At 40.4% G+C, this 17295-nt stretch overlaps 1 protein-coding gene across 3 annotated transcripts; it reads right to left on the bottom strand.

Annotated features, from left to right (window-relative positions):
* Positions 1-134: 134 nt before the first annotated feature.
* On the bottom strand, positions 135-14677 carry LOC132127541 (galactosylgalactosylxylosylprotein 3-beta-glucuronosyltransferase 1-like). 3 transcript variants are annotated; one of them, XM_059539448.1, is made up of 8 exons: positions 14450-14677; positions 14137-14359; positions 11419-11482; positions 10107-10225; positions 2947-3458; positions 2580-2876; positions 2401-2481; positions 135-919 (listed from the first exon to the last, which is right to left on the bottom strand). In XM_059539448.1, the coding sequence occupies exons 4-8, from the start codon at positions 10216-10218 to the stop codon at positions 914-916; spliced, it is 1008 nt and encodes a 335-aa protein (XP_059395431.1). In that variant the 5' UTR covers positions 10219-10225; positions 11419-11482; positions 14137-14359; positions 14450-14677; the 3' UTR covers positions 135-913. The 3 variants fall into 3 exon arrangements, with proteins under 3 accessions (XP_059395431.1, XP_059395429.1, XP_059395430.1); XM_059539446.1 differs by lacking the exon at positions 135-919 and adding an exon at positions 984-1091 and having other exon boundaries at positions 11334-11482; XM_059539447.1 differs by lacking the exon at positions 135-919 and having other exon boundaries at positions 2140-2481.
* Positions 14678-17295: the final 2618 nt, after the last annotated feature.

Raw genomic sequence — 17295 nt, 5'->3', positions numbered from 1 at the left:
ACATTAATAGCACATTTGTATTAAAGGGGTCATATGATGCGATTTCAAGTCTCAAATCACAAATGCAAACATGGTTTTATGTTTACGTGGCCCGATGCAACACAACACGTAAAAACAGTATAAGTCATTATAATCCGTAATTATGTCCCCACTGGATAAAACAAATGCCTAGTTTGTAATGGGTTTTATTGTTATTGTCTTGGACATACATCACAGTATGGCAAAGGACGTAACATTTCTGTCACACGCTTGAGGTATTTAGCCAATCACAACGCACTGGCCAGTCAGAGCACACCTCGCTTTGAGTTCATTTACAAAATGAACTTTGTAAAATTGTATGCGTTTCAGAAACGCAGGGCATAGAGGAGATACAATAATGTACATTATGTGGAAAATAATGTATTTTTTTTTAACCTTAAATTGCATAAACACATTGCATTACACCAAATACACAAAATAATGTTCTTTTTAGCAACATCATATGACCCTTTTAAAAGCATGGCTTTGCATTCCATTATATTATCTAAAATGTTTAAACATTCAACTTTTTCATGAAAAAGTGCAGTCTTGCTGGGTACTATGTAATTTTGAGTTCAAATGGAAAATGTTTGAGCATGTTGAGATTATATTATTATAAATGAGTTAAGGGTGTGTGTTTGAATGAGAGCTTCATTTGTTAGCAAGACACAAGGTAGATTTATGTTTTTGATTGTCTCATGCTGTTTACTGGCTGAAATTGGTCATAATAGTGCAATATTTTGTTTATTGTTATATGAAAACGTAAATGTTGCACTGGCCATGTAGGCAATACGAAGTTACTGATTTTTCTTTCAGTAATTTTCACAGGCAGCCAATTGTTAACATGAGTGCATTAACTGTAGATCCAGCGTTATTGTGTTGTTTTCCTTTTGTGCTAACACTGAAATCCAAGAAATATTTTATATATAACCTAAACTGTATTTTTGATTTGAGGTTTGTTCAAATTGAACTTGTAGCATTATTTATCATACAGACATACATGATACCTCATACTGTACCGTTCAATTCAGGAAGAACCTTTTCAAACAATCAGACTTTGGCCTAAATTTCATCTGGCAGACAATAAAACAGGTTAAAAAAATCCAACCTGAGCCATATCTATGGGCAGAGTATGATTGTGTGATCGTTTGACAACAACCACCAAGCAATTACATTTTCATCAAATACTATTTCCATCTAAACTTTAACTCAAATCAGCTTTGTAAACTTCTGTTAGAGTCAATGTTTTCCAGAGCATTTTCTGGAATAAATCACTATGGAAATTTCACTTAAATCCTTTTTTAACTGATAATTGTTCTTCAATGAGTGTCGTCTTAAGTCTGGAATACACTGCACGACTTTTAAAATCTGGACAAACACTATGCATCATAAACTTTGCCAACTTTTGTAAATGGTTTCAGAAAGAAAGAAAACAGGGCGTCATACACTAAACGAGTGAAGATCACACATTAAATATGCAGTATTGCATTTTTACACAGAATCTTGAGCAGACAAAATAAAAAGAGTCCACACTGTAAATATTTGTAATTTTAATAATAAATGGTTATCAGATATATTTAAAAACAAATATATTGGAAGATCTAATGTAAAATACTCTTAAATGCAATTTTTTTTAAGTCAAAAAGCAAGTCAAAAAGAGCATCATATAATTTAGTGTAAAATTGGTCCTTGTGTGACACCTTTGATTATTTTTCATAAAAATAAAAAATCTTATTTTTTTTTGTTATCAGTTGTGTGCATTTTTGCTTCATGTATGTTACATCTCATGTTGTTAAATGAATGGTAATTGCATTATTTAAGTCTAATTTGTTACCATGATGTTGTTTTGTATTTTTGTGGATGAGACTGTGCACCTTCTAATTATTAATATTCTCAGCTTGTGGACAAGCTACTTGTACTTTGACTCCTCTTGTGGCTCCATCTTTACAATCTGTGGTTTTTATGATAGTTGTCATTTTATTCTAAAGGTGCCAAACTGATTTTAGTACATATGCATTTTGCTATTGTGAGACAATGACCTTATTTGACTTTAAATTAGTTCAGTCTGTAAAATCAGTACTATATTTTTTTGAAAAAAGGTTGTAGCAACTTCAGCCACTGTTGTTTTTATAGATAATTATAGATCATTCTTTTTACAGTGTGTCAACTTTTGCCCAATAGTTGTAGACTTGCTGTGACTTTCAAAATGCATCGGCTCCTCTAGACCGCAAATCAGGGCAAAAATCTGGGCAAAAGTCGTGTAGGGTATTCCAGCCTTAAGACAAATACTTCAGTCAATGCAGTAAATTCAGTGCAGTTTTAAGTTCCAGATACTTAGGCTTTGTTCAACTTCAAAAACAGTATGAAAGCAGTTCATCATACTTCCATGCTGCCATTCGTGAATCCCTTTTTTCCTTCATTCACAAGCAAGGGTCTTTCTGTCCGGGTGTGCCAAACCAGTATCTAAAAAAAAAAAAAAGATGAAGAACACATTTTTCTGTTAACGTTGACAAGCCTTTTGATTTCAAGCCAGGTTATGAAGATACAGATTCACGACTAACCTTTGTGCAGTTAGCGGCTTTGGGTTCCAGGTCACTGAGGGTGACCAGATCTTGTAGCAGACTACTTTCCTGGTATCCACCTTTTACCCCTTTTAACTTAAAGTAGGCTTGAGGTTTGCGGAGGATGAGCTGAAGGTTCACGGCAAACCCAGCCATGTCGATGGCGAAAGGTCGACGAGGGTCAAACACCGTCCTCCAGCCGAACACTTTGCCTTGAGAGTTGATTTTGGGCGATTCGTATCGGAGACCTCCGACGAAGGCGACCGGCCATACTGACACTTTATGAGTCCAGCGCATCTGCGGTACGAGGAAGATGGAATTGGTTAAGTTTAATGACATTATGAACAGTGGACCAAACGTATCGTACCTCCTCGAACAGCTCCAAGCTGTAAGTATTGTCATCATCTGCAAAATACACGACTCCTTTATGACTGGAGTTTGGGTTGATGTTCTCCCTAAGCCAGCGGAGAGCCAGGTTCCTCTGCATGGTGCCTCGTGGGATACGTGCATTTCTGGGCTTCTTTTGTGTCTGGAGATTCTCAGGTGTCTTTACATTCAAGTGAGTGTAATTCAGTCCCGTGTTCTCCAGCAGTCTGGACATCAGCGCCGTCTTCTGCGCGGAGTCCTCCACCACCAGCCAGTGAAGGTTGGGGACGTGTAGGAAGGTGTTAGTGAGGCGGGTCAACTCTGCCTTCTGGACGGGTCTACTGTAGGTTGGCGTTATTATGTGAAGAGTTGGCAATGTGTCAGACCAGGGTGGAGGTCGCTGGTGGATGTGCCTCATCTGGTTGGCCTTAGCGACACGCTTGTTCTCCGTGACACAGGACTCATAAAATCGAAAGCCTCTTTGGTGAGCTTTACTGGCCCTAGTTCTGTTATCTGTCCATCAAAAATATATATATTTTTGTGGTGCATCCATTGTCATAGTACACAGCACTTAACATTATTTCACAAAAGTGGCATATTGTATTGACATGCAAGGCATTTAATTGCACTGTACCAAGAAGTTAACAAAATGTGAGTGAGCAGTATTTGAAAAAAAAACAAAAAAAAAAAACCTTTCATAAAAGTATATAATGCATACAATAACATTTGTGAGCTTATATTTTAAATGTTACCACATTTCTACTACTAAAATTGTCAGTGAACTGTACTTGCAAATTCCAAAATTATAAAACCATGTTTCATAAAAGTATATATTGCACTAATGTTTGTGAGCTAAATGTGACCACATCGCCACTACCATATGGAGAATATCATGCATAAAAACTTTAATTAAATCCGCTATATATCAATTTTACTGGCACAATTATTTTGACAATATTCACTGGAAAAGAGTGTGGTTTCTGTGGCTCAGTGGTAGAGTTCGCAGCGCAAAAGGTTGTTTCAATTCCCAGGGAACACACATACTGGTAAAAAAAAAATAATAATAATAATAATTTATAGCCTGAATGCACTGTAAGAAACTTTGGATAAAAGCATCTGCTAAATACATAAATGTAAATGTAAGTACATATTAAGACACTGCATAGTATCTATCCAGTGGCGGCAGTGTAGGTTGTCTACAAACCGGAAGGTTAGTGGTTCAATCCCCGGCTCCACCTGACCAAGTGTCAAGGTGTCCTTGAACAAGATACATAAGCCCAGCTGCTCCCGATGAGCTGGATGGTGCCTTGCATGGCTGACATCGCCGTCGGTGTGTGAATGAGTGAGTGAATGAGTGAGTGAATGGGTGAATGTGAGGCAACTTGTAAAGCGCTTTGGATGGCCATTGGTCTGTTGAAAGCGCTATATAAATGCAGTCCATTTACTATCCAACTAGCTCCCAAATTGTTAATTTTGCTGATGTTTCTTGAGGAAGACACCTTGCTTCATTTATTTTATCACTGTGATCAGATGCATGTGAATGTGATCTAGATTTTTTGCTGAAATATAGCCTATGTTTCTTTATTTTTCTGACAGTAACCATGCTGTTGAACTTATGTAAACTTTGTTTTGCATTGCAATTTTTTCGTACACAAGAACAAAGTCCTCAACACACTTCCTAGATGTTTTTCTTGTTGAAAAAGTGAACACTATAAAATCTCTTAAATTCATAAATAATAGAATAACATATTTCTTAAGAATTGTGATATCTTTTATACAGTTTGAGGTTTCCTTTGTTTACCACTTTTTTCTTTAATTTCACTTTATGTTCTTCGTATTTCAAATAGTCTATATGCTGTTCCTTCTATGTAAATCGTCTCGGGTTACTTGACTGTAACCCTGTTCCCTGAAAAAGCGGGAACGAGATGCTGCGCTCAATAGCGCTAATGAGAACATTCTTTGTTCGACCGGTTGTGAAGCACGTGTGTCAAACACGCCAAGAATTGGCTTACATAACCTCGGCAGGTGACGTCACTGATAACGTGCACCTGCAGGTTATAAATAGACGTGAAACGGAAACATCCTCAGGTTACCCCTTTGTCTGAAGAGACGTCCGGACACGTCGACAGTGCGGCATTGAGGCGCAGCATCTCGTTCCTGCTTTTTCAGGGAACAGGGTTACAGTCAAGTAACCCAAGACGTTCCCTTTCAAAAGCTACTCTCGATGCTGCGCTCAATAGCGCTAATGGGAACGAGAATACCAACGCCGCCGCACTGTAAGTGTCTGGACCCCCAAGGTTGTGTAGTATGTGTGCACAAACATCGAAGAGGTCTCAGACATGACTCTGGGATGTGGACTCAAGGGCATGCGAGCCCGGAGTAGCATCGACATCCAAACTATAGAATCTGACAAATGTCTGCGGAAAGGACCAACCTGCCGCATCACACACTTGCTGCAAGGGCGCACCTCTTGCTCAAGCCATTGAAGATGCAACCCAACTGGTTGAATTGGCACTAACTCCTAGAGGCGAAGTTTGACCACGCGCCTCGTAGGCTAGGGCAATAGCAACCCTCACCCAATGTGAAACTGTTTGCCTGGTGGCAGCCGCACCCCTGACTGCGGCCCCCACGGCATATGAAAAGCTGCTCTGACTTACGCCACTGGCTAGTGCGGTGGAAGTAAATCTGAAGAGCACATACTGGACACAGTAAGTGAAGTCTCTTCTGCTCCGGTGTTGTAAATGGCGGAGGACAGAAGACTTTGGAAATTAGTAGGATGGACATCCAAACTATAGAACCTGACAAATGTGTGCGGAGAGGACCAACCTGCCGCATCACACACTTGAGCAGGAACATCCCTCACCCAATGTGAAACTGTTTGCCTGGAGGCAGCCGCCCCCCCCCGGTTGCGGCCCCCATGGCATATGAAACGTTGCTCTGACTTATGCCACTGGCTAGTGCGGTGGACGTAAGTCTGAAGAGCACGTACTGGACACAGTAAGTGAAGTCTTTGCTGCTCCGGTGTCGTGAATGGCGGAGGACAGAAAGCTTCAGAATGACCGGATGTATGGTCGAGAAAGGAACTTTTGGAAGATAGTTAGGGTGAGGATGCAAAATAGCTTTGACTCGCCTAGGGGCAAAATCGGAACAGGATGGCAGGACTGACAAAGCCTGTAAATCCCGAATTCTCCCTTGAGAGGTAACGCCCATAAGAAAAACCATCTTTAGAGTCAGAAGCCTGGCAGGCGCTGATTCTAATGGTTCGAATGGGGGGCCAGCCAACCCTTCGAGCACTATGGCTAAATCCCATGAAGGGACCGTAGCTCTAGTGGGTGGCCTCAACCGCTTAGCCCCACGAATGAAGCGGGCGACTAGAGGGTGCTTTCCAACAGAAACCCCATCAATCAGAACGTGGCAAGCCGAAATAGCGGCCACATAGGTTCTGAGAGTACTAGGGCCTGTGCCTGAGGACAATTTCTCTTGCAGAAACTCCAGTACTGAAACAATTTGTCAGTGAGCTGGGTCTGCATGGTGTGTCATGCACCAGCCCTCAAAAACACTCCATATGAGGGCATAAGTTCTTTTAGTGGAGGGAGTCCTAGCACTTAGAATAGTCTCTATTACTGTGGCTGGAAGGCCAGCATCTGTGGTTGGTCCCCTCAGGGGCCAGACGTGAAGGTTCCAGAGCTCAGGCCGGGGATGAAATACTGTCCCCTGTGCCTGAGAGAGAAGATCTCTCCTGACTGGAATCGCCCAAGGCGAGCCATCGAGGAGGGATATTAGATCTGGGAACCAAACTCCGGTCGGCCAACCGGACGCTATCAGTAAGAGGCGAGACCCCTGTCGACGGACCTTGGCCAGGACTCCCGGGAGCAGAGCAATCGGAGAAAAGGCGTAAAGACGCAGTCTTGGCCACGCATGGGCCATAGCGTCCAGACCCAGGGGAGCTGGATGAGTCAAAGAGATGTAGAGGGGACATTGTGCCATCTCCTGTGAAGCACAGAGGTCCACTTCTGCTACTTGAATCTTTCCCAGATTTGACTACTTAGGGGTGGAGTTTCCATTTCCCGTGTTTCACAGCTTGTCTGGACAGCAAGTCTACTCCCACATTCATATGCCCAGGAATGTAAATCGCCCTGAGGGACAGGAACTTGTCCTGTGCCCAAAGCAGAACCTGGTGCGCTAACTCATTCGAGCGGCGCGACTGCAGTCTGCTCTGGCGATTTATTTAAGAGACTACAGATGTGTTGTCCACCCGCACTAGGACATGGTAGCCTCTCAACTGCTGGAGGAAGTATTTCAGGGCCAGAAATACAGTCTTCATTTCGAGGCAATTGATGTGCCAATTCGAGAAGATGACCTCTCCAGATCCCTTGGGCTGGACAGCCAACTAAGGCCGCTCCCCAGCCCATGAGGGAAGCGTCTGTCATTAGCATCTTGCGATGACAACACGGACCTAGAGTGGGACCCAAAGTCAGAGACCGGGGTCTGAACCACATAGATAGGGTACGAAGCCCCTGGCGCGTAACCCTTAATTGCCACTGGGGATTGGCCCTTGGATGAAATCCCCTGGCTCTGAGCCACAACTGAAACGGTCTCATGTGCAGGAGGCCCAAAGGTATTACCGTGGATGCAGCTGCCATGAGACCTAAAACCTTCTGAAAGTGATGAACAGTGACTTTCTGGCCTAGCTTGATGTTCTTTAGGGTGTTTAGAATGGATTTGATGCATGCAGGAGACAGCTGTGCCTGCATTATGATCAAGTCCCATACCACACCCAAATACGTTGTCCTCTGAGCCGGAGAGAGAACGCTTTTCTTGCCGTTGAGTCTCAACCCCAGAGATTCGAGATGAGCTATGACGACATGCTGATGTCGAAGCGCAAGCCCTTGAGACTGGGTCAGATTCAGCCAGTCGTTTATATACATTTTAAATGTGGATGCCCTGGAGTCGTAGAGGAGCCAGAGCTGCATCCATGAATTTCGTATAAGTGCGGGATAACAAAGCTAGGCCGAATGGAAGAACCTGACACTGGTAAGCTTCGCCCCCGAAAGCGAACCTCAGGAACCTCCTAAGTTGTGGCAATATTTCAAAATGAAAATACATGTCCATAGATCTGTGATTGGACGCAGCCCCCCGTCTTTCTTGGGAATCAAGAAATACAGACTGTAGTAGCCTGACTCTCTGTCTGGCAGGGGAACACATTCTATGGCCCCTTTGACCAGCAGAGTCTGTGATTCCTGTGTCAACAGGTATGCACGTGCCGGTTTCACAGAGGTGGAGACCACGCTGTTGAAACGCAGAAGACGATGTGCAAACTGAATCCCGTAGCCCTTCACTCCAGTTCTTTTGACTCATGGGGAGATATTTGGCAGTAGCTTCCACGCTGCCAGCTTCTCCAAAAAGAGCACTTAATTGTGACACTTTGTTTGTTGTGTGTGTGTGTGTGGGGGGGGGGGGGGGGGTTAAGATATCTGGTGTCCTGAAACGTGGCAGGAAGCAACAGAGCATGTATCATTTTACTGGAGGCCACTGCCCCCCGAAACACCGGTGGTGGCGGAGGTTGTTCAGTGATCCCCTAAGGGTGCCAGGGAGGAGCCTTATACTTCTGATAGAATTTTCCAGGGCCCTCCCTGAGGGGACACACCCTTTGTCCTGGGCACAGCTTAAGGCCCTTGCTTTGGTCGTAATGACCGTACTTTAGTCCAGCTCCATCTGCGGCTGCCAAGTGCTACAAGCTGCTCCCCAGTCTTATGAGGGGGCGCACAACTCGCCACACTCTCTGTGAACCCCCTACCCCAGAGGAGCTGGATCGAGTCGGGACTGTTTATTTATTTATTTCTTGACAGCCCCGACACTTGAGCACAGTGAGTGAGAAACATATTAAAGGTCTCCTCCTGGCACTCAGACTTATTTCTTTATTTATTTTAATCAGCCTGATACGCCTGCAGAACCTATGGTGTGCAGGGCAGTACTAGTCTGACCCACAGCATGAAATGTGTTCCATCCAAGTGCAGATGCTGCTACAGTACGTGGCTTGGCAGGAAACAATTGCTGTCCTTTCATATATATATATATTTTATATATATATTTTTCATCATCATAATCATCATCATTTTCATCATCATTTATTTATATTTTTATTTAAATGATGTTGCTCCAATAGGGGAGAGATAGCAGCTAGCGTCTCTCTCACCTTTGAAATCATAATATACAAAATCTAATTTTAAGGCTTTAATCTGGTCACTGCACGAGTCACCACCTAGTAACTCATGTGCTTATAATCGCGAGAGGAGCGGTAGGAGAGAGCACTCTCAATGTCCATTTCAACAGAAGCTAGAGCTACAGCAGCCTCTGCCCAATCTGAAGAAGTGCTTGGGCACGCTTCAGAGGTGGGCGCGAGAACCGTCTGATCCTCCAGATCGGAGCGCGATCTTAATGAGTGGGAAGCAGCTCGTTCCTCGTGAGAGCAAAGAGCATAGCGCGGATAGGAAGTGAACCGCGGTGCTTACAACTGCCACTCTAGAACGCAAAAGCAGCCTTTTTTTAAACAATAAAGATGCGATTTCTCTTCAGAGATGGCCATGGAGAGCGAGGCACACATCTCATATGGAATCAGCAAGAATAGTTAGAACTTTCTTTCTCCCTTTTTTTCTTTTTATAACTCTCAAAATACTTTCTTTTAAACTAATACTTTCATCAGCGTGACACACACACACACACAATGCGGTCTCTGAAGACAAAGAAACCTGAGGATGTTTCCGTTTCACGTCTATTTATAACCTGCAGGTGCGCGTTATCAGTGACGTCACCTGCCGAGGTTATGTAAGCCAATTCTTGGCGTGTTTGACACACGTGCTTCACAACCGGTCGAACAAAGAATTTTCTCATTAGCGCTATTGAGCGCAGCATCGAGAGTAGCTTTTGAAAGGGAACTGCAATGAAATATTTAGCCTCACGTAGCCAGACCTTCAGAGCTACAGCTGAAGGTCTGGAATCCATGGCAGCTTTCATTGGCCATCTGGATCCAGATAAGCAACCAGATGTGCCACCACAACATCTAATGGCATGTGCCAGTGGCACAAAAAGTAATATAGCATTTCACTTAATGCATAAATTCTCTAGTTGTATTTTAAAGGTAAGAATGATCTTAGTATTTACCTTTATGAACTGGAATCAAGGAGTTGCCAGCGTGCTGGTGCCAAAATGTGATCAATAAAGTCCACGGTAACAAAATCAAAAAGAGTGCCAGGACGTCCCTTCTTCTCGGCATGTCTTATCTGTGGCAAAAATAAATAAATAATAATAAATAAATCAGATTCAATAAATTAATGAAAACCGGTAAAATGAAGCATTTTACTAGCAGTTACCGGTAGTTAATTAACTCGCTCAGAGATATATCCTACTCTAATCTGCTTCAAAAGATGTGCAAATACCAAAGCTGAAAATTCCCTGACAAATCACGCAAAGAATAGTAGACCAGTTTTAGTGGCTTTTAATTTTTAGAGAGCTCACTTTAAGTGGCATCTGCCTCTAAATCATTTAATCAGGTCATTAAAAGCTGTTAATGCATATAATTTTCAAAAGAAATTTGAATTTTGGAAATATAAGTTAAAAAAAAGGGAGATTGTAGTCTGTTTTGGTTTTGTTTTGGTTTTTGACAACCCTACAATCCCTTTTAGTTTATCTCATTTATTTTAATCTTATTTGTATTTATTATTTATTATTATTTTTATATTAATTATTTTTATTTGTTTTTCAGTTGAAGATTTAAAGTTCAAGGAAATTTACTGTTAAAAAGACAAATTACATATATATATATATATATATATATATATATATATATATATATATATATATATATATATATATATATATATATATAAATTAATAAATGCATGTTTCCAAGCAATCTTGTTAAATAACCATGATCTCAGTACTGAACAAAATAAATGTGATTATGCATTTTGCCATAATCGAGCAGACATTGCTTATGCAAGAGTTAGTATTATTATTGGTCATACTTGGGCTTTCACTGCACACAATGTTCATCCCTGCAACATGCAGCATGATTTGCAGCATATAGGATGAACTAAGTCATGCTCTACTTGATAAAGTGACAACAACAAAAAAAGTTATATTATCTGCAGCTCCTGTCTCCCAGAAAATAGGTCAGCATAAGCTTTAAAGGGGTAGTCTTTTATGTTGCACAGTAGAAAAAAAAGAAAAAGCAAAACGATTTTGGAAAGACATTAGCATTAGTAAATGATGACAGATTTTTCTTTTTTGGGTGGTGGGGGGGGGGGGGTGCACTATTCATTTAAACTTTATTTCTGTTGCAATCGAATAAAAATGTAAAGAGACCAAAAGAGGCAAATCCATCCTCACAATCTTGGATATTATAAGAAGTGTTTGGGTATGTCTTCAGTTCCACATCTTCAGCCAATACTCTGCATGTTAAAAATGAGCTCACCGGTGTTTAGCCCTCTCTCATCACAACCCCTCAGCAGTCAGTGTCTGAGTAACTCTATCAGCATCTGCAACATGTCAATAATTGAGACACATAATCACATTTAGATTCAGCTATCATGAACAGTAATGAGTCAAGTTTCTCAATAGCTTTCATCCAAATGTACTGTACACTCTTAAAAACAAAGCTGCTTCACGATGCCATAGAAGATCCTTTTATTTAAAAGATTCCATAAAGAACCCTTAACATCTGAAGAACATTCCTGTTTCACAAAATATTCTTTGTGGCGAATGAAGGTTCTTTAGATTATAAAAAGGTAAGAAAGAGATGGTTCTTTGTGGAATCAAAAATGGTTCTCCTGTGGCATCGCTCTGAAGAGTGTATCAGGGGTTTCCAACCCCTTAGAGGTACTGTCCTGCAGATTTCAGCTTCAACCCCAATCTAACACACCTGAAACCGGTAATCAAGGTGTTCAGGGCCACTTGATAGTTACAGACAGTGACACCTTCCTGATTTTAAATCAAGAAATTCCACGGACAAATTTTATTTGTTGAAGAATCTCATTCAAGGTCATGTTACTAAAGCCCATAATGTGCACATGGTAATTTTTTTGTCTCAGGATTGCTTAAATATAATTTTTTTTTTGAACCACTGCAAAAGAGTCCAATTTTATTGGTGCCTATAGTCTTGTGGTTAGTGTGTTGACATATAGCGCAACTGCGCACATGGCAACCTGAGTTCAAATCCCACCTCGAGAGGACGTGGAACTATAGAGAGAAAATTAAGAGCGATCCACACAATCGGGAGGAGATCCTAAGAGATCGATGCAGAAAGTCAATAAAATCTAAGTGATGCCTAAATGAAGATATTTTTGATGAAATCTGAGAGTTTTCTGACATGATCAAGGAGCAGAAACATTATAAGGACATCATTAACACAGTCCATGTAACATCAGTGGTTCAACCGTAATGCTATGAAGCTACAAGAATACTTTTTGTGGACAAAGAACACAAAAATAATGACTTTATTCAACAATTTTTCTCTTCACGTTACCATCCTCTGCCATTATGGATAGTAAGACGAGGCATGCGTGTGGTGTCGCTGGCGTAGAACAGGCACACGCTGAGACTTGACTACAAGCAAAGGAACTGGTACTCTCGTTAATGGTGGAGGATGGTAACTTGAAGGAGAAGAATTGTTGAATAAAGTAGGTTGTTTGTTTTCTTTGAATACTAAAAGTATTCAAAGAAAAGCTTCTTAAAATTATGGTTGAACCACTGATGTCATATGGACTATTTTGCCAATGTCATTACTACGTTTCTAGTTCTTGATCATGTCAGTTGCATTGTTGTCTATTGAGGTTCAAAAAGCTCTCGGATTTCATCGAAAATATCTCAATTTGTGTTTACATTTTCTACAATTTTAACATATGACAGCAAAGTTTGTGTTGTTGTCAAAGTTTATCTTGAAAACAAGTCATGGGGAAAAATAATGTTATTCATAATTTCATATTAAATAAAAAACACTATAAAAATTTGTGTTTAACAATGAGGATAAATCTCTCTCATGGTATTTGTATATTATTAAGAGATTTTTCCTTAATTTTTGCTATGTCACACCAAAGGACAAATTTGTTAGTGACCTTTTATATTTTCTCAAACATCAGACTTCACATACTACATATATGTTTTTCTTCTTCAAAAATAATTTTAAAATAATAATTCATGCAGAACATTATCTCTGGTTTGGCAGGTCATTCTGTCCATGAGAATTTTGGGCATTAAAGATATACACTGCATTATACAGGCAGATGAACATAAAACCCAGACATGAACACACACACACACACACACAAATTGTAAGATTTGGGTCAAACCATTGTGTGCCTCAGTAAGTCACAAAATAATGAACACCGCCAGGGATTTAGACTGGAGTCCAAATATGCCACTAAATCGAGTAACCAAATCTGCATCATGTAAAACAAAATATATAATGATAACAAATTATAATATTCTAACTTCTAGAATTTACACATTTTTGACATTTTCATATAAATTTACAACAAATTATATGGAATATAGATTAAACAAATGAAAAATCAATTTGTGGGTGAATGTGCTTATTTGTTATGAAAGAAATGGCACAATGCCAAACAATAAATAAATAAATACATACACACATAAACAAATAAGATGAATATGTTTTTATGAGATTCATTCATAATGTCCTGCACTGTCAAATAACAAGACGGACATTCATAAATCCTTTACTTTCTCTTCAAGATGATTTAATTCAACGATTCAATCTTTCTGAAGATACTTCTTAAGAAGGCTAATCACTTGTCTGTCCCTGTGTCTTATGCTCCCAGCCCAGATTGACTTCTTACTCTTTAGACAAACATTTAAACAATCAATAAAAAGGCAGCACTGCTTGGTGCCTGACACTTGTCTCAGTTTGTTTATTGTGCGTGTGTCCCAGAGGGAGATACGGTTGTGTTGCTAAAATTGGCTGACAGAGAAGCTGAAGCTCCATATATTCAGCACACACTCAAGCATGCATAAAAAGCAACTGTGAATTTTGAAACGATTCTTCCCAGTTTTTAAACCATGGCAGTAAAATAGTTAAAAACACCATAAATCTCAAACCTTCGCATTTAAGACGAAAGCATATCAGCATCTGCCCTAAAGAAGATGAAAAAGATTTAAAGCCAGCTATACTTACATGTTCCATCTTTCTCTCTTTGCTTTGACTGAGTCATTTACACACTCTGTTTATCAGTCAGATATCCTTCTGGTGGCCTTTGAGAGAGAAAAGACAATAAGAGATGGAGAGAGAGGCTGGTGGGCTGGTGTCAGCAGTGCCGGGGCCAGCAGGGAGAAGAGAGGTCATCCCTCTGGAAGAATGTGTCCTCTCATTCAGACAACAAAGACTGCAATTGTGGATGCTGATGGGAGATGGCAGCGGACACAAATGGCACTCATCAACAACGTCACCAACTGAAATTCTCAAAACAGGAGCAATACAATAATATTACCCTGAGAATGAGGCTTTGTTTGATCCATTGGGGTTCTAAGACTGTTCTGAGATGCTGTGAAGTGTGGGTTTCCCTCCACACAATGTCTGTCCTGTTTAATTCTCACCGATCAGATCTTCCCACACGAGTAAAGCTGCAATCATCTGTCTCAATCACTGTGGAGAGGCTGAGTTTAATAGACGACACAGCAATGAGACAGCAAAATCAGACAGAGATGGAAACTGGACAGTGCCGTGTCAATTTTCCATTTCAAATAAAGGTATGCGACAAAAGTCTTCTGAATATTTATTTTCCTACAGGAAAAGTTCTATGTTCATACAGTCATTCAGGGTTGGCTTTAGATTGCAACAAAGAGGAAACACCCAAACTCAGCATTTATACCTTTTTTATCCAGTAATAATGCATATTAAACATATATTTTAATTTAAGGTGCCTAACTACAGTATGTCCTCCAGATGCGTTTCTAAGAATTGAATGCAAATAATTTCTAAGCAGCCAGGACGTCTAAGAAACTAAAATAACATTTCTGTTACACACACACAGCAAATAGATTTCCTGTTATCTATCAGCTCAACTCAAGCATACTGAAGCACTCAGAGATAGTCTAAAGAACACTCTTTAGTAAAGTCAAGCAAATAATACTAATACTAATATTAATATTTCAGATAAAAATAAAATTTCCTCCACAGACAGTGAAAGCAAACTGAAGTGGATATCAGAAAGTGAAATCAGACTCTGTTTGATATCAGACAGTAAGGTCAAACTGAGCAGGAAATCAGACATTAGAATCAGACCGAGATTGAGATCAGAATTAGGTGGAACTCAGACTGAAGTAAATATCAGACAGTGAAGTCAAACTGTGATGGATATTAAAGGGTTAGTTCACCCAAAAATGAAAATTCTGTCATCAATTACTCACCCTCATGTCGTTCCAAACCCGTAAGACCTCAAGTTGATATTTTTGTCCATCCCGAGAACTCTCTGGCCCTCCCATAGACAGCAAGGGTACTACCACGATCAAGGTCCCGACCAAAACAAAGAAGAACGGAGTCTTACGGGTTTGGGACCTCACAAGGGTGAGTATTTTTTTAGTGAGTTTTTGGGTGAACTATCCCTTTAAGGTGTGAAGTCAGACTTTCGGTGAGTAAAATCAGACTTAAGTTGGTTATGAGACAATATAATCAAACTGATGTAAAAATCAGTGAGGGTTGGTATGAGATAGGAATAAGCTCTAACTGAGCTGGAAATCAGATCGAAGGTGGAGATCAGATTGTGAAATCAGACTGTTGACAGTGAACTTATATAGCTGGATATCAGAAAGCAGAATCAGACTGAGGTGTAGATCAGAGTTAGATATCAGACCAAGGTGAAGACAAGACACTGAAATCAAAGTCCGGTGGAGATGAGACAGTGAAATCAGACTCAGGTGGGGCTCACACAGTGAAATCAGACTGAGGTTAAAATCACTGAAAGTAGACAGAGATGGAAACCAGACTGTGAGATTTTACATTTTTCAACTTGAGTTTCAGATTTGAGTCCCATTTAGATAACAAATAAAGATTATTTGTGAACTATTGTTTACAATGATACAGGTACAGATAGTACTAGTTCCTGAATATTAACTCTACAATCTGAAATTATGCATAATGACTGTTGCTATGGCAACAGGGGGAACAAATCTGGCAGTAGATCGCTGGTACGAACCACAGACAGTTCTTACTGACAGTGCTCCTCTCTTCTGTTCTCCCTCTCTCTGTTATACTGATGTGTATTGTTTCAATATGAGATTTTCTTCCTACTCTAATCTGCTTCAAAAGATGTGCAAATACCAAAGCTGAAAATTCCCTGACAAATCATGCAAAGAACAGTAGACCAGTTTTAGTGGCTTTTAGTTTTTAGAGAGCTCATTTTAAGTGGCATCTGCCTCTAAATCATTTAATCAGGTCATTAAAAGCTGTTAATGCAATCTTTACTTCACGGGACAGTGCTGCGAGCTCCTGGGGTGGTTTATTGATGTCCATGCACATGACACAGTTCAGTTTAAAAAAAAAAAACCTCTAACTGTACAGTCGTGGCCAAAAGTTTTGAGAATTACATAAATATTAGTTTTCAAAAAGTTTGCTGCTAAACTGCTTTTAGATCTTTGTTTCAGTTGTTTTGTGATGTACTGAAATATAATTACAAGCACTTCATACGTTTCAAAGGCTTTTATCGACAATTACATGACATATATGCAAAGAGTCAGTATTTGCAGTGTTGGCCCTTCTTTTTCAGGACCTCTGCAATTCGACTGGGCATGCTCTCAATCAACTTCTGGGACAAATCCTGACTGATAGCAACCCATTCTTTCATAATCACTTCTTGGAGTTTGTCAGAATTAGTGGGTTTTTGTTTGTCCACCCGCCTCTTGAGGATTGACCACAAGTTCTCAATGGGATTAAGATCTGGGGAGTTTCCAGGCCATGAACCCAAAATTTCAACATTCTGGTCCCCGAGCCACTTAGTTATCACTTTTGCCTTATGGCACGGTGCTCCATTGTGCTGGAAAATGCATTGTTCTTCACCAAACTGTTGTTGGATTGTTGGAAGAAGTTGTTGTTGTTTGAGGGTGTTTTGGTAACATTCTTTATTCATGGCTGTGTTTTTGGGCAGAATTGTGAGTGAGCCCCCTCCCTTGGATGAGAAGCAACCCCACACATGAATGGTGTCAGGATGCTTTACTGTTGGCATGACACAGGACTGATGGTAGCGCTCACCTTTTCTTCTCCGGACAAGCCTTTTTTAGATGCCCCAAACAATCGGAAAGGGGCTTCATCGGAGAATATGACTTTGCCCCAGTCCTCAGC

Source organism: Carassius carassius, chromosome 45 (assembly GCF_963082965.1).
Source record: "Carassius carassius chromosome 45, fCarCar2.1, whole genome shotgun sequence".
NCBI classification, from domain to species: Eukaryota; Metazoa; Chordata; class Actinopteri; order Cypriniformes; family Cyprinidae; genus Carassius; species Carassius carassius.
Note: the sequence above shows the minus strand (reverse complement) of the source record. Positions and strands in the feature narration are given on the sequence as shown.

What these genes read in the sequence shown, in the direction of transcription:
- LOC132127541 (XM_059539446.1), bottom strand. Translation starts at nt 10,218, where the DNA reads ATGCCGAGAAGAAGGGACGTCCTGGCACTCTTTTTGATTTTGTTACCG. An exon ending in CTTGATTCCAGTTCATAAAG is followed by an intron (nt 3,459 to 10,106) that starts GTAAATACTAAG and finishes TTTGATGGACAG; the next exon opens with ATAACAGAACTAGGGCCAGT. An exon ending in AAGCCGCTAACTGCACAAAG is followed by an intron (nt 2,482 to 2,579) that starts GTTAGTCGTGAA and finishes TTTTTTTTTTAG; the next exon opens with ATACTGGTTTGGCACACCCG.